At 43.8% G+C, this 25,574-nt stretch overlaps 1 protein-coding gene across 2 annotated transcripts in view; it reads left to right on the plus strand.

Moving 5' to 3' along the window:
* The first annotated feature begins 411 nt into the window (after positions 1–411).
* The window catches only part of RPS6KB2 (ribosomal protein S6 kinase B2), a 31,416-nt gene continuing 6,253 nt past the window's right edge, over positions 412–25,574 (plus strand). Inside the window, exons 1-12 of one of the 2 annotated variants that reach the window (XM_083146082.1) lie at positions 412–750; positions 4,774–4,808; positions 5,153–5,273; positions 6,820–6,888; positions 8,145–8,292; positions 10,324–10,381; positions 10,471–10,571; positions 15,148–15,238; positions 20,728–20,818; positions 23,359–23,466; positions 23,551–23,613; positions 23,855–23,932. In XM_083146082.1, coding sequence (XP_083002208.1) covers positions 685–750; positions 4,774–4,808; positions 5,153–5,273; positions 6,820–6,888; positions 8,145–8,292; positions 10,324–10,381; positions 10,471–10,571; positions 15,148–15,238; positions 20,728–20,818; positions 23,359–23,466; positions 23,551–23,613; positions 23,855–23,932 — 1,029 coding nt within the window. In that variant the 5' untranslated portion in view covers positions 412–684. The remainder of the gene's footprint in view (positions 751–4,773; positions 4,809–5,152; positions 5,274–6,819; positions 6,889–8,144; positions 8,293–10,323; positions 10,382–10,470; positions 10,572–15,147; positions 15,239–20,727; positions 20,819–23,358; positions 23,467–23,550; positions 23,614–23,854; positions 23,933–25,574) is intronic. The other variant, XM_083146083.1, reaches the window with a different exon arrangement.

The raw sequence follows: 25,574 nt of genomic DNA on the forward strand, positions 1-25,574 counted from the left end.
ACCGCAAGTTTTTTACACAGTTCGCTAACCCTCCATACTGGGGGTGAGGGGCGAACTGCCGCCCTCCAGGTGCCGGCGCCCTAGGCAAATGTCTAGAGCTGCCTAGTGGTGGCGCCGGCCCTGAACCCTAGGCATAGGACGGATCGCAGCAGGGATCAGAGATTCTTAAATTCGGGGAATAATTAATATTTGTGGCTTGTTTTTGGGGAATTTGCCTCAAATGAAATGATAAATGCTCTGCAGGTCATCTGAATCACTGTAATGAAACATGCAGTTCTCCCTACATCCAGTAGATGGCAGTAATCTAAAAGGTTTGCCTGACCACAGCTAGGTCGCGCATTGACACTCGGAGCACCAACTGCAGTGCTGAAGAATGGATGCAAGAGGACATGATTCCGGAGACCTCGCTCATATGATGCAATATCAAACGAAGACAACAGGAGCGGTTATCTTTTGCCCCGTCACTAAACCCGAGTAGTTAAATTCTGAAAGTGTCTGCACTGCTGATGCACGTTGGCAACGTTGGCGGCCATTTTGCCGAAGCCCAATCATATGTTAAGTCTACGTAAGACTGGAGACAGGAAGTCATTAGCATGCATTTGTCACTCATTACGGCTGGCGCAGTAACTATAAGAACATGGACCCGGAAATAGCGCGCTCCTTTTGTTCCGGTATAAGGCAGCAATGGCAGCTGTCTTTGATCTGGACCTGGAGACGGAGGAGAAGAGCGAAGACAATGACCCCGTGAGAGTTGCTGGGGAGAATGGGGGAGGGACTCACTGTACCCCGAGAATGTGGGTGGAGCCTAAAGTGGGTGGAGCTTAGTAAATGGGTGCTGTGAGCTGGCTGGTATGAGGGGGTATTGTGTTGTGTGTAGACTTCCTGGGGCCCTGGGCTCAGTATAACTTCTGTCCTTAGTGAATTCACCAAACACAGTGACCATAGTGGGGCAGAGGGAGGGATAATGCAGACAGTATGCCACACAGGAAGCTAAACGAGAGCTACAGTAGGTTACCTTGGAATAAAACAAATAACCAGGCCCGCAATCTAAATATGCAAAGCAATCATTGATGTAAACCTAGTCTGTATTTCATCTTATCCTTAGGATACATGCTTAAAAAGTACAATCTGCTTACTTGCGCAAGCAAAGAGAAGACAGATCATACATGCAGTGCGTATGATCTGAAGTGCGACCTCTCGACCCGCGGGACTGTGCGTCATACCTATATTATACTTCACAATGTGCACACAATCGATGGCATGACCTGTCAAAATTGTGCATTTGTACACAATATCGCTCTGGTTTATGGCCAGCTGAAGCACTATTACAAACTATATCACTTATTTTTGGGCCTCCTGAGCAATATCGTTTTGTAATATTGATTAGTGTGTGCGATCAATATCGTTCACGATGTCCACCTTCGTCTGTACATACAGCTGCGTTTTGACTAGTCAACAACTGCATGTACGGAGCGGGGACTGGGTGACATCACTAAATAATATCATTCACTGTAACATTCACCTGGTAGTTCAAAGGAAATCATTGATGATACTTGCAAATGGTGTTGTCTAGCGTGCATGAGTCACAATACGGACGAGCGACTGCAAATTTTTCCGTTAGTCAATGGAACACAGTATCTGTAAATTTTACATTTCTGACCAGCACCTGGGAGGTGTCCACGCAATTGAACTGGTTCCGATTGATGGGTCGACAGTGTCTCGGTCATCCACTATTGACACATGAAAAAAGGTCGACATGCAATAGGTCACCATTGACAAAATATTGACACAAACAAAAGGTTGACATGGCAAAGTTTGACCTTTGAAAAGGTTGACTTGAATTTTTCTTGATTTTATTTTTTAAACCTACGTGTGACGGATTTTTTACACCTAACATGGTGTAAGTCCTAAGGATGAACATCGGAAGAGCACCATCAAATGATGGCTGGGCTTCCGCCATTGAATCTTTCGATGCGATGGTAACTGACATCAGTCGGCGACCATTGAATGATTTCACTCCGGCTGCATGCGAAGGGATGTGTTCTCGTACACATCCCCTCGCTTTTTACCAAGGGGATGAGCTGTAGTGATGGGTAGTTCGTGAATGATTAGATCAAAATGAACTAATCTTCAAAGTGAACTAAATCGTTCAGATCACTGCTCTGGCAAAGATTAGTTCATTTAGTTCACCAGGAAGTAAAGCAAGTGGGAGGTGTAACACAGACAGACAGAGCCCAGCAGCTCCATAAGGCTCATTTACTGGATCTTTACTTCCTGAATCTAAAGTTAAAAGTACAACAAAGCCCAGCAAATACAGATCTAATAAAATATAAATATGAACTGCCTAGACAAAGTTGTGTGGTGTGTCTGAGTGAGAATGTGTGCTCATGCTGCTCACCTTTATGTGATGCTATCATTATATGATTAGTTCAGATGTCCAAACACTTGGTGCTGCTTCTGGTACTGGGTCCTGAGCATACTGCTGTGCTAAATCTTCTGCTGGGATCTGTGTAGGAGCTTCTGCAGCAGCCATGTTATCAGCTCTCATGCAATACACAGGAGGCAGTACATGGTAGCTGCCAAAGATGGCAGTGCTGAGCTCAGACATGGTCTGGACTCTGCGGATCCAAATGAACTACATTGTCCTGATGACTCATGAGTCCTGCAAATAGTTCAGTAGTTCAATTAGTTCACGGATCATACAGATCCCTGAACTAATCTCTGACTATACACCATAATGAGACTGTACAGTACCTGTGAGCTACCATGTGTGGCACTGCTGTGCTTAGGCACAGGTATTGTGTGTATGCAGCCACAGACACAGTGCTGGCTGCTGCATGTTATACAGTATACTGTAGTAGCTCTGTTTACTCCACATTACAGTCAGAGATGGATATGTATGAACCTTCATGATGCATACAGTGGAGCAGTTGCCCCTAGCAACCAATCAGCAACTGGTTACTTTGCAAAGTCTCTACTTTATCTCTCTAAGGTCAGTTACATTGGGGCAATGAGACATGTTTTTTTTCTAATTACTGTATTTTAAAAGCAGAAAAAAATTGACTTATTAAATTACTCTGAATTTGGGTATTTTACTTGCATATTATGGAATGTAAAATAATAACCACAATGGGATTAATATTGCAGAGCTAAACAATAAGCATGTCACTAGAAGGTGCTGCATAATTTATTGCTTTTCTAAACTAGAAAATAATCTGATTTATTAAACATACAGTATATGATCACTCTAACAAGACTAAACTCCTACAATGAGCTAGTATTACAATGCCTGCTCTGTGTGTCATAATCTAGTCTAGTTCATCTAGCTCCATGCACTCCTCTCAGTCTCTGAGTCAGTGCTGGAATAATGAACTAAATGAACTAGATGAACTAATCTTCTGATCTAATCTTTTGGGTGAACTAGATCATAATGAACTAGTCACCAAAACGAACTAGATTTCCCATCACTAATGAGCTGGGGAGGGGACAGGGCGGCGCGGATCTGTTGGCTAGGCTGCGAGTATATTTTAATTTGCAAGAATAACGTTTACTTAGGGATGGACATCGCTGGATTAACCATCGATGGTACGATTGATGGATAACCATCTGTAAGGTAAATCTGGATTTCACCCAAATTTACTGATCAGTGTAAGAAAAAACAACAGGTGATCATAGGCGCTGTAACCCCACTATATGAGATGAGTCCTTGTAAAATGTTTTGCCACTTCAACTGGACTCCCCAATAATTGTACTTGTACTAAGTTGAAGTACAATCAAAAGGTGGACATGGGGTTTTTCAGTTTTTGGACCCGATTGTCAACACAGTCAACATGGACACAGTTTGAAGTGCACCGCATCGCTCGCAATGCTTCGGACACGGTGCGTTTTATTCTCCCACCATGCCCTAGTGGATGGTAGGGCATGAAATGCTGCCTTTCGGCTCAAAAAACAGTGGAAAACCCCATGTCGACCTAATGCTTGTGTCGACCTAGACACATGTCGACCTTGTTGCCTGTCGACCTAGTGGTGTCAACCCAATGCTTGTCGACCTAGTTGCTCTAGACCTAGGGCCTTATTTTGGTTCATTCTTTCTGACAAAATCCTTCTTAGATGGACAAAACCATGTGCACTGCAGGGGGGGCAGATGTAACATGTGCAGAGAGCATTAGATTTGGGTGTGTAATTTTGTTTCTGTGCAGGGAAAATACTGACTGCTTTATTTTTACACTGCAATATAGATCTCACTTTAAAGTAAAACCCCACCCAAATCTAATTCTCTTTGCACATGTTACATCTGCCCCACCTGCAGTGCACATGGTTTTGCCCATCTAAGAAGGATTTTGTCAGAAAGAATGAACCAAAATAAGGCCCCTAGTGACCATATCAAGCATGGAGGTAGTGGCGTTATGACGTGGGGATGTTGTAGCTGGTTTGGCGGAGGTCCACTACTAATGCTTTGTCATATTAACTCTGAGATGTTCTCTAACTCTGGGCACCCTACGCTGTGGTAGTTCTAAGTCAAACATTTTATCGGTGCGACCGTGCCACCTGTTGTGTTTCAAGGGCTACGCAGAACTGGTATAATATATATAACCCCATTAGTACTTCCTGCTCAATCATTTCCCTTTATTGCTACTGGTCGGCCATATTCTGCGGTGTTCACCGATTGGCTGTGCTGCTCCCATTGCCTGTAACAGCTGCAGCAATATGACTCTGTATTCCCCTTTATGTAACATAGGGTATTCTCTCTAAATATTTTTCCTTTTGTTCCAGGATGATGACTCGGACCTAATAGGATTTTGTGATGTGTAAGTACGATTTTGTTCTAACTATTGTTTTAAAATTAATTGGTACTTATATGTTAGTTGGGCGCCCACTAAGCTATTTGCTTAGTTTTCCACATCCCCTCGTGGGGCTTGCCACGCTTCGGGCTCGGTGGCTCGCTACGCTCGCCACACTATATAAAATCAACTCCATGCCGACATGGATAGTGGGGGTATGAGCGTAGTAACTATAGTGGGCGCCCAACTAACATATAAGTTCCAAATAATCTGTATGAAGTGAAATTGTTACTTGGTTCTTTAAAACCTGCTATTAAAGAGTTTCTGAACCGTTCACTAAATGCTTACTTGACCTGGTGTTTTCCCTCTAGGTCAGACACACCTTGTACGGAGTATGATCTATCAGACAGCAGCATCTGTCCCAGCCAGGAGACCCTCTCTCCTCAGTGCTTTCACATCCTACGTGTGCTTGGTAATGGAAGCTATGGAAAGGTAAATATCTTCTAATGCCTTGCTCTATACACTAGTAGCAAGTAAACAAACGTCCTGGATATGGAGAGAGGGAACTGTGAAAACAGAGTGGAGGAAGGAGAAGATGGGGACTAAGCCATCATTTTGACGGGCTTTTAACCAGTAGTTCATAAAAGTCAATGTTCTTTATTCCTTGTGAGAAGGTAGATGAAGATGTGTCCTCTCTATAGCCGTCTTCTGCAATGGTTCTCCCGATACATAAAATAAACACACATTAGACAATGGTGTAATACGTTTTCAGAATGGATGGTGTCCTCCCTTAATGTGCAGGGAGTGTCAAATACTCTGCACCAGTGATTACATCCTCCACCTTTTATCTATAAAATATAGGGTGGTGTACTGTACTCGCACAATGGTTTTGTATGTTTCACAGTGCAGGCAGATAAAACGGGATATTCTGCAGTGTCAAAATGTGTGACAAATATCATAATGGATTATTGGTGGCGAATAATGTTTTTTTTTTTTTAACCTTATGTGTGTAAATGCATGCGTGTGTATAATATATTACACACACACATTGGCAATAAAGTGCAACGTATTTTCCATTAGAATTGTTTTTGCCATCCTTACTGATAAAAAGGCTGCGGCCTTGAAACATTGATGACATCTCATGTATGGCTGTTTAGTCACTGTGTGAGTCATACACTATACTTTTTGAAATCTGAGTCCAGCCTAAGAAATGTGTATCAGCATCTTTACGAGAAATGCACTCCGGTGATTCAGTAAATTATCCAGAGTGCCAGATTATAAATGAATTTCTTTTTGGTCACCCCTCAATTAATTTCCTCCTGAAACCCACAGATTCGGTGAAACCTGTGTGTTTTCACTGGAAACCGGGGCATCCTTCAGGGATTTTGCTTTGCCTGCCTGATGTAAGTGACACAAAATCCCTGATAAGCCAGTACTCGCACCAGTTTATACCATCCCAACTTTTTTAAGAATACAATCTCTGTGGAAATACACCTTTTTAGTATACAATAAAAAAATAGCAATTTTAAAATTCTGAGTGCTGTCAATATCCTGCTTTTAGATTTCAGTGACTATGGGGGAAATGTATCAATATTTTGGGAAAGACTAAGTGTAGAGGTTGCCCATGGCAACCAATCAGCTATCCTTTTATAGACTTAAGGTGGCCATATACTAATGCAATGTCTCACAGCAGTATATGGCCATCCCATCCCCCTTGAAGTCCTTTCACATGCAACCCCACTGCCGGGAGGGGGTCCGAGATGGATGGGCAGCAGGTCCGAACTCCGGTCCGATGCACATCGGACCCGATGGGATGTCGTACACATGCGATTTGAGACCGATCTGTTGGAATCCAGTGAAGTCAGGCCAAAATCGCGTAGTGTACAGGGGCCTTTATGCTAGATACATAATGTATAAAAGCTGATCAGCTACTTCTTCACTTTGTCACTCTCAAAGATTTGCTACATCGCCCCCTTGTGAGTTAATTATAATTCCGTGCGAGTTTACCTATTCTAATGCTCCACCAACACCCTCTTAGGTGTTTCAGGTGCGGAAGGTGACCGGTTCCAATTCTGGCAGAATTTTTGCTATGAAGGTGCTGCAAAAGGTAAGCCTGTTATGTCCTACTCTAGAATCTGGAATGCTTACTTTACTCCAATTATCTCATCCATGTGGTCAATCCAGTGAGTTGCGAGTCATTTCAAGAATTCTCCAATCCAATTAAAAATGCCTTTTCATGGTACCCGCGGCCAGGTTTTGCAAATTTTCTGCAAAATGCAATGTGAGAAGTGCAAGAAAAATTGTAAGCTTGCGAGCAGTGCCCTGCTTCCCATCGGTCTGTTACTACCCACTTTTTTTAATGACTGTTGTTCCAATTGTATAGCGCAATGGAACATGCTGCGCTATATAAGAAACTAAATTAATCTATAAAAAGTTGAGGAAATTTCCTTACCACCATTTTCTTTTGTAGAATTCTACCTAACCCATCCATAAGTAAAGTATTAGAGTTTTTAAACTGTTTAATTGCTGATTGTGCATTTAAAAAAAAATTAAATAAAAATGTAAAAAGAAAAAAAACAAAACAATTTTTCAGAAAAATAAAAAATTTGGGGTGCATGAAGAAACACTGCAGTTTATTTTTGCGGTCAATTGAGACAGTTTTTTTTTTTTTTTTTTTTTAACACCCCCTGAGTAGCCATTAGGGGGAGGGGTGAGTGTCCAAGGAGTTCTGCCTGGTGTTCTGACATTAACTGGTAATATAAGGAATTTCTCTGCCGTCTGCCTCCGTGTTGTAGATGTATGGAGACGTGGCCCATGGCAACCAATCAGCTGCTTTGTATAATTTTTTTATAATGTCCAAATTATAGATGTTACTTCAGTGCTGGTTGGTTGCTATGGTCCACTTCCCCTCTGGCTCACTTCTTCTCCCTTATCACTGCTTCATACATCTACCCCCCCAGTGAGGTGCAAACAGACAAGTGTGAGTTTACTGTGACTGCTTCAGTACGAGTTTCTAACTGGATTGCACCTCACATTCTGCAACTTACACCTCATTATATTGACCCCCCCATGTTCTTGTAAGGTAATTCTTTCAGTAACGTTCTAGCTGAGAAGATAGAAGTAAATACAATAAGGGAAATAACATTATTAGTTATGTTAGCTGTATGATTAATCAACCAATCATTGTCCCGCTATACCTGTGGCTATTCAGCTGTTGAACTAAAACAGCATGCTTTATTGGCTGATAGTTTCACAACAGCTGGAAAGCTTCAGGTTGGCCAGGACTGCTCTATGCTGTAAGTGTGAATAGGTACAGAGAACATAGAATGTTGTCTACAGTTACATGTATTATTATTTACTCAGGCACGGCTGATTATTCATGCTAAAGACACGGAACATGCAACAGCAGAGCGTAGTGTCCTGGAATCTGTGAGACATCCCTTCATTGTGGATTTAGTGTATGCCTTCCAAACGTATGGGAAACTGTACCTAATCCTGGAGTGTCTCAGCGGTAACTATTCTTCCATTCATTTTGTCTCCCAAAGCTTATTCTACTTGCATGTTCTGCATTCATGTGATGTTTGTAGGAAGGTGCAACAGGATTCAAATGCTTATTACAGGACCTGAAGGGGGAAATTTAACTAAGATCGACTGGGTACAAATGCAGCCATTTGTACCCATTCGATGTAAAATACCCATTGGCAAATTTACTATCAGCCTAATTCGTATGATTTGCTTATAAGGATCTGGCTGTTAACATGAATACACCATCAATAGAACTCGGCCATATGTGTGATTGGCAAACTCACTATCCATTCGTATGCTGAATGGCTAAGAATGCAGCTCAAAATACACATGGAAAATACGATGCATATTGCTGAAGCCTGCAGCGATCCATCGGATCCCTCGAGACTTCCTCGAGATAGGAAGTTTAAAAAAAAAATGAGTGGTCCCCCTGCCGGCTATAACCAGCCCCGGCCTCTTAGAGCCGATCGATCCCGGTTACAGACATACAGGGGGCAAAAAAGCTTGGGTCCCTCTGTATTTCTTAAACCATCACCGGGCGCATGGCCCAGCCCTAGTTCCCAAAATACAGGGGACTAGAGGTCCCCCAGTATTTCGGCAGCCAGCACCGGGCTCAAACTGCCAGCAGGCTAATTCCACAGCTGGGGGAGACTTTTTACACAAGCTCCCCCCCCACCAAAGCATCAACTTGTGGCCGGTCAGCCCTGTAGGAGAGGGGTTTCCCCTCCTCCAGGGCAACCCTGGCCTGAAGGCCAAGGGCTGTGTAAAAAATAGAATAAAGTATTGGGTTCTGTTGTGGAACAAAGTCCCAGCAAGCCACCTCCTCATGCAGGGACTTTGAGAACCAGCATGCGGGGCATTCTTGGGCCCACTGGTTCTTGTAGTTCCACAACAGTACCAATACCTAAATAAAACACAAACCTACCGTAATCTAGTATAACTTTATTACATACCCCATACACACATTCACCTATAGGGTCCACCGTAGAGCCATCCTCTTCTCCATGCAGAATCAATAGGGTACCTATGAAAATAAACCATACTCACCACCCCTCCGGCATAGATCGCGTCCTTTTCTGTCCATGTAAACAATCCACAGGTAAAAAAAAAAAAAATGCAAAGTTACTTGAATCCAGCAGACATTGAGGGGCTGTTTGTTTACACAAGCAGCCCCTCCATGAGACAGAGGGAAGTCCTTGTGACTTCAGTCATGGGGAATTTCTCAATCAGGCGAGAGCTCCGCACCTGATTGGCAACTCCATAGACGCACATGTTATGACTTTCTAACATGGGTGTCTATGAGCGGTTCTCACCATAGGGTGCAATTTTAACGATTTAACATGGCAGTTTATGGTGGGAACCGGCAAATGAGTCTGGCCGCAAAGTCAAGATTGTGGTTAAACCTGATTGACTTTGTGGTCAACCTCGTTAGCTGGTAAAATTTTACAACTGCATCGCTATTATGCGAGCACTTTGCTACAGAATGAAGAGGTGATGTCATGGCAGTTGTAGCCTTCTGGCTCTGAAGCCAGGTACAGGCCCTCCTTCTTTATCGCGTCGTGGAACGTCAAATGGCATGCAAAAAAAAAAATAGCACTTTTTGTTAATGTACAAATAAAGCTGAATTAGGCCCAGAATGTTGTCCAGAAGCTAAAATTGTCAGTTAACTTCCTTTGAGAATGTTGGCTTCTGCAATATACTTTCACTTTGAGCTATGACCGTTTTAAGCCCACCAACTCTCCACCCCTCCCCCAGTCCCTATCGTCTGTTTTCTCCGCTCCCTCTCTCTCCATATCCAGTAAGTTTGAAACCGACCCATGTCCCTGCAAAAATTGCTTTCACTTTCTGTTATGACCTCTTTTAGCACACAAAGAAGTAATTTGGTCTGTCTAGTGGCCTCTAGTTGTCAGTGGCGGTACTTCACCTCATGAGTACATATGCATTAGTCATGTCCATCGTAACCTGCAGAAGTGATGGCAGATTCCCCCATTATATAACATATATGCATTTGCTACAGGCGGGGAGCTGTTCTTGCACTTGGAACGTGAAGGGATCTTCATGGAGGACACAGCCTGGTGGGTAGAACTTCCCGTGGCCGCCGTGCCTGTGAGTTGTTGGGTCGGGGTTTGTCTTACAGAGTGACAGTGTTTTGTTTGTCACCTAGTTTCTACTTGGCTGAGATCACACTTGCTCTGGGACACCTGCACTCCCTGGGGATCATATACAGGGACCTGAAACCGGAGAACGTGATGCTGAGCGCCCTCGGTAGGTGAACACCTGTTTATTTGCATAGATCAGAACTAATGATGATCTCACTTTCCTGGTAACTTATTATTGTGACACCGTGTATGGTTCATTTGCCGTATTAATGATAAAAATGGAACCTGACGCCATTTTGAATAGAAATAAATGATCTAGAACCAACACTTCCAGTTATATACATTATACATCAGGCTCCCATACACTATTTTGTCTCTAATTTCCGCATCGGTATCCTCTGTATTTTCCAGTTTTACATAGTGTTAACCTGCATGATTCCTATCCTACATTATATAGCACATGCTTCTTACCTGGTCATGCCTGTTACAACGTAACATACATGATAATGTTCCAATGTAAGCAATGATTGATACTTGTTTGGTATTAAATGTTCTAGTGTCACCCGGAATACGATGTATTACGGTACTGGGAGAAGGATTTCTTTCTGGTTACATCATCGGAGAATTATAGCCAGAAACTGCTTTTAAAATATTACACAGATGCACTTTGGCTGTCCCCATGGGTTATTGGGTTACACCCCTTTTCAGATTGCAATCCCGGGTCCGGCATATTCACATTAAACACTGCTTGCCCGTTATGAAGAAGGTTATAACCCTGGTTGAAATGCCGGGTTGGTCGACCCAGTTTTTGGCATGTGCACCTCGACCCGTTGGTTGACACATTACCAACCTGGGTCTGACCCAGGTTATTTGTGTGAAGTAAAAGGGGTATTCTAGAACTCTTCCTGTGTGTGTTGGCTGATCAGGGCTGCTGTGTGGTTGGAAGGGGTATGGTACTGTAAATATTAAGCACAAAGAAACGGATATGGTTAGCAGACAAGACTTAAGCTGGGTACATACTTCTACAATCCATGGCCTGATCGTCCTATATCTGGTGAACAGGTTCGTGGTGATATACTGTAGGTGCGTATGCAGGTCCATTAGCCAATAAATGGTTTAAAATGCTCTAAGGTCGCACCTCATGTATGTTTAACCCTTTCAGTGCCAACGATGCTGTGAGATGTGCCAAAAAGGCCAGAGTCAAAGTCGAGGAATGTGGATCACTTTTGTTATTGCCGGCACATGATCCGCAGTCAATTAATTGAATTATTTAACAGTCGATATGAGCAAGGCTGGCATCTTCAGCAGATGCTTTTCACGTCTCGCTGCAAAGTTGGTACTCAAAGGGTTAAGAACTGTCAATCGACCTTATGCCATAGAACAGTGGTTCCCAACCTCGGTCCACAAGTACCCCCAACGGTTTGTTTTCCATGTCTGCACACAAAATTACAAGTGAAGTCATTAGCTCCACCTGTTGATTTCTTTTAAAATGTGTCAGTGACTAATGAGTGCACCTGCCGAGTGACCTGGAAAACTTGAACTGTTGGGGGCAAGGTACGGAACCACTGCCATAGAAGGTCGTAAATACTGTACTATTTCTTGTACAGTGTATATTGGGCTCAGAGGGGGAAATCCGGGCACACTGTACTTGGCTGTTGTGGGTTTACATCACATAACATAACACTACTTGAATTCAGTGAGCTGGAGTGAGAACACTTTAACTAGAGCAGGGGTTCTCAAACTCTGTCCTCAGGACCCCCAATAGTTCACGTTTTCAAGGTCACCTGACAGGTGCCCTCATTAATCATTGACCCGCATTCTAAAAGATCCACAGGTGGAGCTAATTATTTCACTTGTGATTCTGAGAGGAGACCTGCAAAACCCTCACTGTGTGGGGTCCTTAGGACCGAGTTTGAGAACCTGTGAACTAAAGAGATGGCCATAGTAAATATACATGTGAGCAGCAATGCATGTCTTGTTTAATGCAGAGCAGCTATAGCCTCATTGCCACGGGCTTCTTTATAACGTTTTCTATTACCATGGGCAGGATGTAATGCCGCCAGAGATCAGCGGTCCTGCAGGATACCAGCGGAACTCGGACATGTTATCGAAAGGGGCAATCACTTACAAGGCAGAACCATGTCTTATAAGGGATTGCCCCTTTAAAAAAAAAAAAAGTCAGCGTTCAGCCTGGTATCCCGCATGACTGCCAAACTCTGGCAGCATTACATCCGGCCCTAAGTCTCCAGGTGGTTGAAGTTGGTTAAGTACTGTCCATTGGTATATGGTAGATTAGAGGAATGGGTACTTATGTATTATCTGGGCGCCCGATTTTTTCATTGCATGCCACTACTTAAGGCATGCGATGCGATTTTTATTTTTCATTGTAAAGACCCGATTTTTAATTGTGTAGTAGTCAACCATGGGTGATTTCATACCCCCACTATCCAACTACACATGGAGTTGATTTTATATAGTGTGGCGAGTGCAGCGAGCCACCGAGCCCGAAGCGTGGTGAGCGCAGCGGATTACTTTACATGTATTCTGCGTCCCCTCGCAGGGCTGCTGCGCTCGCCACGCTTCGGGCTCGCTGCGCTCGCCTCACTATATAAAATCAACTCCATGCGTAGTTGGATAGTGGGGGTATGAAATCACCCATGGGTGACTATACAATTAAAAATCGGGTCTTTACAATGAAAAATCGCATCGCATGAATTGTATGCCACTATATTGCATGTGATGCGATGAGAAAATCGGGCGCCCAGATAATACATAAGTACCGAGGAATGTGTTCGGTCTTGGGGTGTGGTGCTTTTCCTCCTGTGGTATGAAGTGTGGCCCAGGTTCAGACCTGATCGCACAGCCAGTGCTCAGTTAAGACGCCATCCCGCTACAGTGGAATCCCGCATACACATCCTTTCACAGCCTTGTAAATATGTCCTAAACCCAATCTAACCGGCTTACCATAGAATGATTTTTACACTGGGCACCAGTCATCGCAGGCTCAGAGTAGCCAGAATCTTACTTAGCGGTGCAATGAAAAAAGGCATATCCAGGCTGGAGCTGACGTCGCTCCCTTAAACTGCTCAGGCACACCTAGCCATTTCTCAGACACTCCCAGCAGTGTTTTTAGCAATCCCACTAAATGGCTGGTTTCCACCCCCAGGCGCCTACTTCCTGTCTGTAACCTTGCAATCTGCGTACAACTAGAAATGTTAGTAGGATTTCATTGCAGCATGGCCTTGCACATGTGTTCTGCGAACCGAATGCATGCCCAGGGTTTGATAATCGCCCCCCATGGGAATTCCCAGCCATGCAATTCCTTTGCAGCTGCTAATGCTGTAGCCACCCAAAAATATATTGAGGCAGCATTGCGGATCCTTGGATAATTGGGTGTGGTATAGGGTTCCAACAGTGGGGATCCCAACAGTCATTAGCCCGATGTTGGGATCCCGACTGGGCAGACTCAGACAGCATGGCGAGCGCAACAAAGCCCCTTGCGGGGCTCGCTGCGCTCGCCATGTGCGGGCACGGTGACTCGCTGAGCTCACCACCTATTGTAGTCTCTCTATGGGGGTCGTGGACCCCCATGAGGGAGAATGGCCGGTGGCCGTCGGGAACCTGTCTGTCTGTGTTTTAACAGTCGGGATCCTGACGTCCGGATCCCGTCCTGCACCCGGATAATTGACTACCCAAGTATCCCTATGATCGTGCACAATGGGTGTGGGAATTGAGATGCTGGCACCATGTTTTGGGCATATGTGATCATAGTTGTAGGCTGAGACAGGATTGTAGCATGCCTGCGTTGTTGCTATGGTTACCTCCCACAAACTCTCCCTCATTGTCTCTCCCTCTGCATATAAATCCTTGGCTCGTGCGTATGTGACACATGCGCAGATGGCCGATAAACGTTCAACTCCATAAATATCGGCATTGCTTACATCTATGAATCGGACCTTATGTTCAATCCATTCAAAAACCAGTGCCCTTGTTCTGGGATGAGCCATGAGTGTCACCTGACGGCCTCTCTACTCCCTCACAAGCCCACAATAGAAGCGTCATTCTATAGTGGTGTTTGGAGCCCTTTTGATAGTTTCTAGAACACTTGTGCTCCTGGATGGGTGTGATATATTAGGTTGACGGGAGTTTTTCACTTATTTTGGTGCCAATGGCGACACCGGAGCATGTGGCCCTCCAGTTAGGGTATGGGTTGTTAGGTTGGCATTGTCTAGGTTGACAGTCAAACAGGTCAGCATGCATTAAGTCGACACAAGCTAAAGGTTGATAAGAAAAAGAAAGAAAACCAAAGGGGGGTGCTCTGTCATGCAGGATGACCTATTGAACTAGACATTGTTGCGCTACCGCCCGGTTCCCTTCCTGGACGACCTGCTCAGACGTTAAGGTAGCACGCAGACCCTTTTATATAACTGTGTAAGCAGCTTTTCTGTGTCCTTTTCTTTATCTATCACACGTAAATCTTGTCAGGGTTCCCCCCCTTTTTTCTCTTTTCTCTGTGCTGCCTATCTCTCATGGGCTGCCTGGTATGCTGAAGACTTTAAACCTGATGGAAACCTACTTTTAGGGGTAAGCATCGCTCTGTCAGGAACTGAGAGCTGGAACCATGAACACTAGAAAATGCCTTTTTTATATATTAGATCCACTTGTATTTTATTTTTAGCTATCCTTTAGCTTGCTAATCCCTCATTAGCGTGTACCAGCTGTCCATTCTTGTGTCTCTTTAGGTCACATTAAGCTCACAGACTTTGGAATGTGCAAGGAGTCCATTCACGGAGATAGCGTGACACACACCTTCTGCGGAACTGTGGAGTACATGTATGTACATTGCTAGAACCTGTATATTAACATCCAAAATTGTGCGGCCACTATTCCTTCCTACCCACCAGTAGGATTTTTAAGAAAATAAATTGTATATTCAAAACCTTTTTATATCAGTGACTAGGGGGCATATGTATGAACTAGTGCATATCTGCACTTAACGCTAGTTAACTGGGGGGGGGTTATGTTTTTTATATGTATTATAAGTAAAGCTCAGCGGGGCTGTCCCCTGCAATCCCCCAGCAGGTAGCGGGCAGGATGATGTATTAACAGCCTTCAAGGTTTTAAATTGCCCCTGCCGCTTCGCCAGCCCAGGGCTAACGTTGTCCAATCCCCACTGCAGGGACAACGCTAGCTCTGCTGCTGGGGCCAGGCTATGGCGAGATCTCGCGTATGTGCAGTGAGCCGCCCGGGCAGGCAGAGACCGCGCATCAGTGTGAACTGTTTCCAGGAGGGGGACATCGCCGGAGGGGTGAGTTTACGCTCCCCCGCTTCGGCGGGCAAGATGATAGTACATCTTGTCGGTCTCCCCTCCTGCTTCCCCCTCGTTTATGAAGTGAAGCAGGAAGTATTATAGCGGCGCGCCCCTTTATCAGTTGTATCTTTTACCTTTTATCTCCTATAGGGTCTGTAAAAACACCATTACATTTGTGTGAGACGACCAATTCCATCAAATTTTAAGACAAGAAAAAAATGTGTGAATGAAACCAGCGCTGTGATAAGCTTCAATGGGAGTATTCTGTGGAAATGGCAAACAGCATGAATCCTACTTTAAGAACGTCCCAATGATGTTTATGCAGGTACAGTAACTTGTAAAGCAGTTGGGATTAGGAATGTCCCCTATCGGCAGACACTTACTTTCAAGTTCTGACCCGCATACACGTAACAGTATCTTTGTATCTTCTATAAATCCCCACGTCTGTACATAAGCAAATGGAATTGAGCTTACTAATTGTTTCTGTCACGAGTGCACGTAACAGGTTCTTTAAGCCAAACGCCCCACTCCTCTGAGGGTAAAAACGATTTATTCTCCAGACACACGGTAAGACAGGGGAAATGTACACGGGAACAAGTTGAATGAATAGAAGGACGCGGCGAGGCGAATGTCAAGTGAGCCGGTCAGCAGCGCTGCAGACGCTGTGGTTTCCGTCTTCTGATCTGCGCCCCTGTCCTTCTTTCAGTAATGTCGGCATTAACGCGTTTCGGAAGATGTTTTCCTTTGTCAAGATATGCCGCTTTCCTTCCTTCCCGGGCTTCTTTTAAAGGGAGGCTTGTTGGTCATGTGATGTTTGCCTACCAATAAGCGATACCTAGCCCGGCTTGTATTGTTAAACATATCTACCTACTTTTTAACACACTTGGTACGATTTATATAGGCAGGTGATATTAATACAATGATAAAAAGATGTCTAAAAACATTATTTTAATACATGTTATAAAAAAAAATCCTAAAACATACTAAAAACAAAGTATCAGATAAAACTTCATTACATCTCGCCTAACTCTCTACAAGCCGGTGTTTGCATAAAATTGCCGGGCATTGGAGATAGAGAAGACAAAGACAGAAAAAGGGGGACATAGTTAGTATAAAGCTATAAAATAGACATTCCAAAAACCATTTACATTCAAAGTCTAAATTAAGACCGCTAGGGGAGAGTGTTCTGAGATCAAAAATAGTTCTCATCTCCAATCTTGCCAGATCGCTCTCCGCGTTGCGTGTCCTCCAATTTTTGTTGCACAGTTTTATACCGCAGAAAGAATTGAGATGTTTTATATCACAAGCGTGTTTCTCCTTGAAATGCAGCGACACGCTGTGAAGATCATACCCTTTTTTTATATCACGGGTATGCTCTGCTAGTCTCTCCTTTAACATGCGGCCAGTGCGACCTACATATTGTAGCCCGCATACACACTCCAGAAGGTAGACTACATTTTTAGACCCACAAGTAATGAAATCTTTGATCTCATATTCCATATCAGTAACCCTGGATTTGTACCTGGTTATTTTACTTTCGGTTTTGCAGGCTTTGCAGATATTGCATTGCCCGCATCGGTAAAATCCCTTGGAGGTGATGCGGGAGGGCCTTTTGTCTATGGGTATTGCACTTTTGACAAGTAGGCTTTTTAAATTGTCTGCTCTTTTGTATACAAATCTTGGTTTTTCACCCAAAAAATCTTTTAGGACAGGGTCTCTAATGAGAATTCCCCAATGTTTCTTAATAATTTTTTATACTGTGTGATGTTGAGACGAGCATTTTGTAATAAATAGGATTTCCTCATTTACTTTTTTGTTAGTGGGTTCTTTGTTCTTTAGTGTCTCTGCTCTATCTAATTTGGTACATTTTTCCAAAGACCTATTGACAGCATGAAGATCATAGCCCTTCTCTATGAAATCCTTTTTTTTATTTCCAGCGCTTGTGCTTCAAAGATGTCTAAGTCACTGCAGTTCCTCCTTAGCCTCTGGAACTGGCTATTAGGGATACTGCGGATCCAATTGGAGTGGTGATTGTAATGCTTACATAGGGTTTGAGAGCAATCACCACTCCAATTGGATCCGCAGTATCCCTAATAGCCAGTTCCAGAGGCTAAGGAGGAACTGCAGTGACTTAGACATCTTTGAAGCACAAGCGCTGGAAATGAAAAAGGATTTCATAGAGAAGGGCTATGATCTTCATGCTGTCAATAGGTCTTTGGAAAAATGTACCAAATTAGATAGAGCAGAGACACTAAAGAACAAAGAACCCACTAACAAAAAAGTAAATGAGGAAATCCTATTTATTACAAAATGCTCGTCTCAACATCACACAGTATAAAAAATTATTAAGAAACATTGGGGAATTCTCATTAGAGACCCTGTCCTAAAAGATTTTTTGGGTGAAAAACCAAGATTTGTATACAAAAGAGCAGACAATTTAAAAAGCCTACTTGTCAAAAGTGCAATACCCATAGACAAAAGGCCCTCCCGCATCACCTCCAAGGGATTTTACCGATGCGGGCAATGCAATATCTGCAAAGCCTGCAAAACCGAAAGTAAAATAACCAGGTACAAATCCAGGGTTACTGATATGGAATATGAGATCAAAGATTTCATTACTTGTGGGTCTAAAAATGTAGTCTACCTTCTGGAGTGTGTATGCGGGCTACAATATGTAGGTCGCACTGGCCGCATGTTAAAGGAGAGACTAGCAGAGCATACCCGTGATATAAAAAAAGGGTATGATCTTCACAGCGTGTCGCTGCATTTCAAGGAGAAACACGCTTGTGATATAAAACATCTCAATTCTTTCTGCGGTATAAAACTGTGCAACAAAAATTGGAGGACACGCAACGCGGAGAGCGATCTGGCAAGATTGGAGATGAGAACTATTTTTGATCTCAGAACACTCTCCCCTAGCGGTCTTAATTTAGACTTTGAATGTAAATGGTTTTTGGAATGTCTATTTTATAGCTTTATACTAACTATGTCCCCCTTTTTCTGTCTTTGTCTTCTCTATCTCCAATGCCCGGCAATTTTATGCAAACACCGGCTTGTAGAGAATTAGGCGAGATGTAATGAAGTTTTATCTGACACTTTGTTTTTAGTATGTTTTTAGGATTTTTTTTTATAACATGTATTAAAATAATGTTTTTAGACATCTTTTTATCATTGTATTAATATAACCTGCCTATATAAATCGTACCAAGTGTGTTAAAAAGTAGGTAGATATGTTTAACAATACAAGCCGGGCTAGGTATCGCTTATTGGTAGGCAAACATCACATGACCAACAAGCCTCCCTTGGAAGGAAAGCGGCATATCTTGACAAAGGAAAACATCTTCCGAAACGCGTTGATGCCGAAATTACTGAAAGAAGGACAGGGGCGCAGATCAGACGGAAACCACAGCGTCTGCAGCGCTGCTGACCGGCTCACTTGACATTCGCCTCGCCGCGTCCTTCTATTCATTCAACTTGTTCCCGTGTACATTTCCCCTGTCTTACCGTGTGTCTGGAGAATAAATCGTTTTTACCCTCAGAGGAGTGGGGTGTTTGGCTTAAAGAACCTGTTATGTGCACTCGTGACAGAAACAATTAGTAAGCTCAATTCCATTTGCTTATGTACAGACGTGGGGATTTATAGAAGATACAAAGATACTGTTACGTGTATGCGGGTTAGAACTTGAAAGTAAGTGTCTGCCGATAGGGGACATTCCTGATCCCAACTGCTTTACAAGTTACTGTACCTGCATAAACATCATTGGGACGTTCTTAAAGTAGGATTCATGCGGTTTGCCATTTCCACAGAATACTCCCATTGAAGCTCATCACAGCGCTGGTTTCATTCACACATTTTTTTCTTGTCTTACGGTTCCTGAGTTGGGGAAGTGGATGGTCCCCTGAATCAAACCAGCTGCTTGCTATTTAATTAGCACTTGACATCTGCGCCAGATTAGGAGTACTTTGTCCATCAAATTATGCCCGCAATAAAAGGACTAGTTCAGACCTGTTTGCTAGGCTGCGTACACTCGCCCTGTCGCCTGCATCACCTCACTAGCATGCGAGGGGATGTGCACGAGAACACCTCCCCTTTGGTAATGTCTGTCAGAAGTGACTTATTTCGGAGATTGGGTGGGTGCTGATGTCATGTGATGTCAGCCGTCCTCCCCCGAGCTCTGATCATTGAGAGCCCACCTGTTGCATGATATCAGGAGATTGAGGAAAAGATTTGACATCTTGGCTGAGGAATAAATGAAGGCGTGCCTATTGTGGACATGTTTTCTTGGGTTTATCAGCAAAACCTCAATCCTTCATACACACTAAACGATAAGCTGCGGTGACCAATGATCTATTAGCTAATCAGTCCAAGAATAGTGTGGACCTAGCTTTAGGTTAGGCCAGGCATGTCCAAACTGTGGCCCTCCAGCTGTTGTGGGACTACACATCCCAGCATGCTTTGCCATAATTTTAGCATTCCCTAATAGCAAAACTGTGTCAAGGCATGATGGGACTTGTAGTTTCACAACAGCTGGAGGGCCATTGGTTTAAAAAAAAAAAACATTCTGTACAGGAAATATTCTCTTTTTTTCTTTGATTAATGATGTCAGCAGTTAGCATTCACAGATTAAGTAGATATGTGATTGTTCGATTTATAAAACCGTATGGACTTTTATTTAGTTAGAACAGTGGTTCCCAACGCTGGTCCTCAAGTACCCCCAACAGTGCATGTTTTGCAGGTCTCCACACAGAATCACAGGTGACATAATTAGCTCCACCTGTGATTTTTTTTTTTTTAAATGTGCCTGAATAATGAGTGCACCTGCCGGGTGACCTGGAAAACGTGCACTGTTGGGGGGTACTTGAGGACCAGGGTTGGGAACCACTGAGTTAGAACATTGCTGACAGCAGACCGAATGGGTGTAGGAGCGGCCACCTTCCCTCGGACCATCAGTCTGGTTACGGGTATGTCTGTTAAATAAACTGTATGCTAATAATTGTTCTCTTGTCTTAGGGCTCCTGAAGTTCTGTTGCACAAAGGCCACAACCGAGCAGTGGACTGGTGGAGTTTGGGGATTCTGCTATATGACATGCTTACTGGCTCGGTGTGTACTGTGGTGACTGCGTCTCATGCTACTTATAGCAGGAGCTGTATAAAGGGATGCTTCTGTTTATTAGTTTTAAACAACACTTTTATACCATACACCTTGCATTATTATTCCATCCACAAAGCAATCTTATAGGAGCTATGGCTATTCAATGCTGCCGTTAACGACCAACATTGAAGGGTGTCCAACTTTTTTTTTTTTTTTAAAGGCGGATTTGCTTTTGTAGGAAATGGCCGCTGATTGTCGAATTCACGTCTGTTTTTTCATTAACTCCATGAGTGGTGGGTTTGTCCTGCCCCAGAAAATCTCTCCATTCAAGGTGCAGCCGCTGGTCTTCTCCAGCAGCCCCTGCTCCCCTGGAAGAGGTTAATCTGTGGCTGTTTTCACCGATCCACAGGGTTTCCAACACTCGACCACCGCAACATTGAATTCTGACTGAGTTACTGTTGGAAGAAAAGAAAACGGCCCGGGATTTAGACTGTCAGAATCCCATAATGAATACCCCCTTAAATCTAGGCTTACTTAAACAATAGACTTTGAATCGTATACCGTTGTAACCAGACACCATTGAATTTCCTTTTTTGGCTATATGTCGGTTCTAGAGGGATTTTTATTTGGTAGTGAGAGTTCATACATTTACTTTGTACCATAAAAAGTATAAAATGCAATGTATATAAAAATCTAGGTCCCATGCAACTCTGCTTGGATGTGCATTTTTAGTTGTAAAACTGATGTGACAAAAATGCATGACAAGACTGCACTGATTATTTTGCTATGCAACACTTGTACATCTGTGTGAGGGCTGTTTTGTCTGAGTCTGGTGAGAATTCCAGCAAACAGGGCCGGTGTAAGGCTTCTCTGCACCATATGGTTTTAGGCCCTAAAACTAAATCCTATCATAAGTTTTTTTGCCTCCGACTAGAAGTCCTGTTTTTGGTCTGCCCTAGCTCCATCATTGGTAGATTATTTTAATCTGGAAACAGGCATTAGATCTACCAGCATACACAAGCAGGGGAGAACTGAGGAGTCCCCCCGGTAGCCCCGTCATTTGCTTTCCATGATGCCGCAATTGGCCAAGAATCAAAATGACCATACCTGCCAAAGTCGCGAGTGTGAGAGAGAGAAGGGAATCATGTACTTCAGAACATGAGCGGCCATGATTGACTAGTTGAGAGAATAGAACAAGTGAAATTGTGAGAGCTTAAGCCTCATACACACAATAGGCCATATTCTCTAAGCTTCAAAAGGGATAAAATGGAGAGTGATAAACAGCCAGCCAATCAGCTCATGTGTGACATTTTTCAAACACAGTCTGTGACATGATAGGTAGGAGCTGATTGGCTTGCTGTTTATCACTCTCCATTTTATCACTTTTTAAGCTTAGAGAATCTGGCCCTAGATGAGAAAGTAAAAGATCTGTCTCAGAAGGGCCCTTCTGTGTTGTATCTTGTACTTTTTTGTAAAGTGTGTACACTTAGGACCTTATTCAGGTCTGTTTGCTCGAACCCCTTCGTTTGCAAGGGGTCCAATGTTCGGCGCAGGTAATTTCTGCACATGGGTGCGTGCATCCACGGTGAACAGGATGTTTGGGGGACGGAAAGGGGTGGTGGGCCGGTCCATTAGCATATGGGAATGCCTAGTGTTTCATGGGCGTTCTATGCTGAGGGTGGCATCACCAGATGTCAGCTGCCCGCCCACTCCCCCCCCCCCCCCCCCCCCCAAATCTTCCACGCATATATAAGTTACTTCAGAGGCACTTTTATATGCGTGCGCCTTCGCCGTCATTCGTTGGTCGTCGACCATCGAATGATGTGGGGTGATCCCACAAGACTGCGACTGGATGTACTGTGTAACATCCATTTGCAGGCCCTGTGAGTGAATCGCCCGTGCAAATGGTGGGCCGGCGTATCGCCATTCTCAAGGCGGGATCTGTTTAACTCACAAAGATGCGAATTCACATCTGAGCAAATCAACCAGAATAATAACGCAGTGTGTGCGTGACCCAGAACCAACTCCGCCTGCGCGATCGAAACAGGCTGACAGGCCGGAGCTGATGTCACACACCCTCACTGAAAAGGTATCGGCACACCAACGTTTTCCCTGACACTCAGGAATGATGGACGGTTACCACACACAAACGCCGGCTTCCTGTCAGTCAAACAGCGGCCGGCTTGTGGTTTAAAAAAAATTGCTGTTTTCTTGTTGCTATCTGGTGTCACACATGCTAATTGTGGTCCGTACGCATGTGCAGTCATTTTAGAATCGGATGCTGTGCAAATCACCACAAAAGTAATCAAGTCTGAATGACCCCCTATATTTAGGACTTAGTCATAATTTACAATGATATACTGCTACTGCTTGCTGGTCCAGTTCCACAAATTTATAGTCCAATCAAAATCTGTGTATTCTGGATTATGTGATTAGAAGACGAATATGTTCTTGGTAGACTATGTATGCATATTAGGTGTATTCACTTTTTTTTTTTTTCTATCTTCTCTCCATCATCTCTTGTCATTATCCTCTATATACATAATCAGCCTCCCTTCACGGGAAACAACAGGAAGAAAGTAACTGACAGGATTCTAAAAGGAAAACCATCTTTCCCGCCATATCTAACACCGGATGCCTGTGACCTTCTGAAAAAGGTAACTGACTGAAGTGCATTACATGTGAGCAGCCATTTTGTTTTTGTTTCTTATGCAATTAATTCTTCATTTTACCTCCTTCAGCTGTTGAAGAAAAACCCAGCTCAGAGGCTGGGGTCCGGAGAGGCTGATGTGGCAGATTTACAGGTTCCATTACATTTTTCATCTCAACCTGTTTAGTTGTAGTATTTTGTGTGTGTTTGGTGTTTTTTTTTTTTTTTTAAACCGTCTTATTGTAGTTAGTTGTGGTTTACTGCCTTGTATTTCTGCATGGTTTGTCATGCTTCCTGTGCATTCATTGTAGCATGATCTCTGCCCTCAGAGACATTACATATCTTGTAGTTTATTTTCCGGTCGACCCTCACTTTCTTTTCTCATTAATGCACAGAAACACCCGTTCTTCAGACAAATCCACTGGGAGGATCTTCTGCAGTGTAAGATAGAGCCGCCATACAAACCCAACTTGGTAAGTTCATGAATAGGGCAGTGATTAGAGGAGGTGGACTTGTAGATTAGTACTGTAGTTCTTTGACCGTTAAGAAAATTAGTAGCACCTAGAGCAGCGGTTCCAAACCTTTTCACTCCCCCGTACCCCTTGATTAGGCTTTTCATTTGTGAGTACCTCTTCCACCCAATTTGAAATATCCGCAGTGCTTATGAGTGGAGTGGGATGGGTGTCCTTATATAAAGGTGTAGCGGAGTAGTGTGCAGTCAGGAATCGGGTCCCTCTGTCTGGATGTGTGCTGTCTACAGGGTTCCCGCTAACGCTTGTAAGATTAATTCTGCTGCTTCCGCAACCCATGTCGACTCGCTTACGTCTGAGGGCAGCGCACCTTGCTCCAGTGAATTGCTGGCTGCAAAACAGCACGAGCAGATGCTGATTGTGCTGCAGACGGAACCGGAAGGGACTCCACATGGTTCATCTTCATTGCAATGGGAGACTTCTTCCTCTTCTGCCATTACCAATATTATTTTCAGTAACCTCCAACTGGTCTGCAGAGTACCCCCAGGGGTTGGGAACCACGGTTCTTAAGGATAATCGCTAAAATCTGGTTGCTGTCAGCAATATCTCTCACTCAGAAAAACCTCACACTGTAGTCAATTTACCGCATATTGTCAAATGTGTTTTCTGAAACAAATGTGTAAAGTGCACCACTACGAAGTGGCAACAGAAATGTAACGTAAGTAAGCTAGTTCTATGTACATGGCAATCTGTAAAGCGGAGTGCGGTCTGCTGGTTTATGCCACCAGGATCTGGCCTAGGACTTCCTGGAGCTGACTTCAGCTCAACGGGGGAACTAAACACTGAGGGCAAAAGTCCATCGCAATAAAAAAGAATACTACTTCCTGACCAGCTAGTTTTAGGGCCCAGTGGGGGTTGCTGGGGTTTGCAGTTAATAAAAAAAAAAAATAGAGTGTAAAGAGTATAGCTTATAAAGGCAATGTGTGTGGCTCCGACAGTCGTTATACCGATGTCTGAATCCGACCGCCGGTACTCTGACAGGGGGCGAGTGCAGAGAAGCCCCTTGCGGGCTCACTGGCTCGCCACAGGTTCTAGTCTCCCTTGTGGGGGTTGTGGGATCCCGACTGACAAGCATTTTACAGTCGGGATTCCAATGTCTGTGTACTGACAGTCAGAATCCCGACTGTCGGGATTTCATCTGGCACCCAAAGGCAATATCTGTCATTATTAGAAATCCTATAGATGGAATTTGTAGATGGACTTAAGCTGTGTACACATACTGTGCGATTTGGTCGCTGTGCGATTTTGGCTTAAAATCGCTCTGCAATATATTGCTCCGTGTACCGTTTTCATCAGCGACCAGCGATTTTGGCTGAAAATTGCAAGCTGTTCTGTCTCTACCTCATTTTGACTAGAAATCTCCAGCGATTTTTAGCCATAATCTGAGGAGCATGCTCCTGCGACCAGCGATTATGCAGGGCTGGCAGCTGGAGCGCGCTCCTGGTGATTTATCTCCCTCAGCACATGAAGTCACTGGCACTATGGTCGCTCAGCCACCATATTGCCAGAGATATGTGCTGAAATCGCCCCGTGTGTACACAGCTTTATGCAGACACTACTAATTTGAAACCTTTCGGTCTTTGAT

The sequence above is a fragment of the Crinia signifera genome, chromosome 6 (genome assembly GCF_055691185.1).
Source record: "Crinia signifera chromosome 6, ASM5569118v1, whole genome shotgun sequence".
In the NCBI taxonomy this organism is placed as follows: domain Eukaryota; kingdom Metazoa; phylum Chordata; class Amphibia; order Anura; family Myobatrachidae; genus Crinia; species Crinia signifera.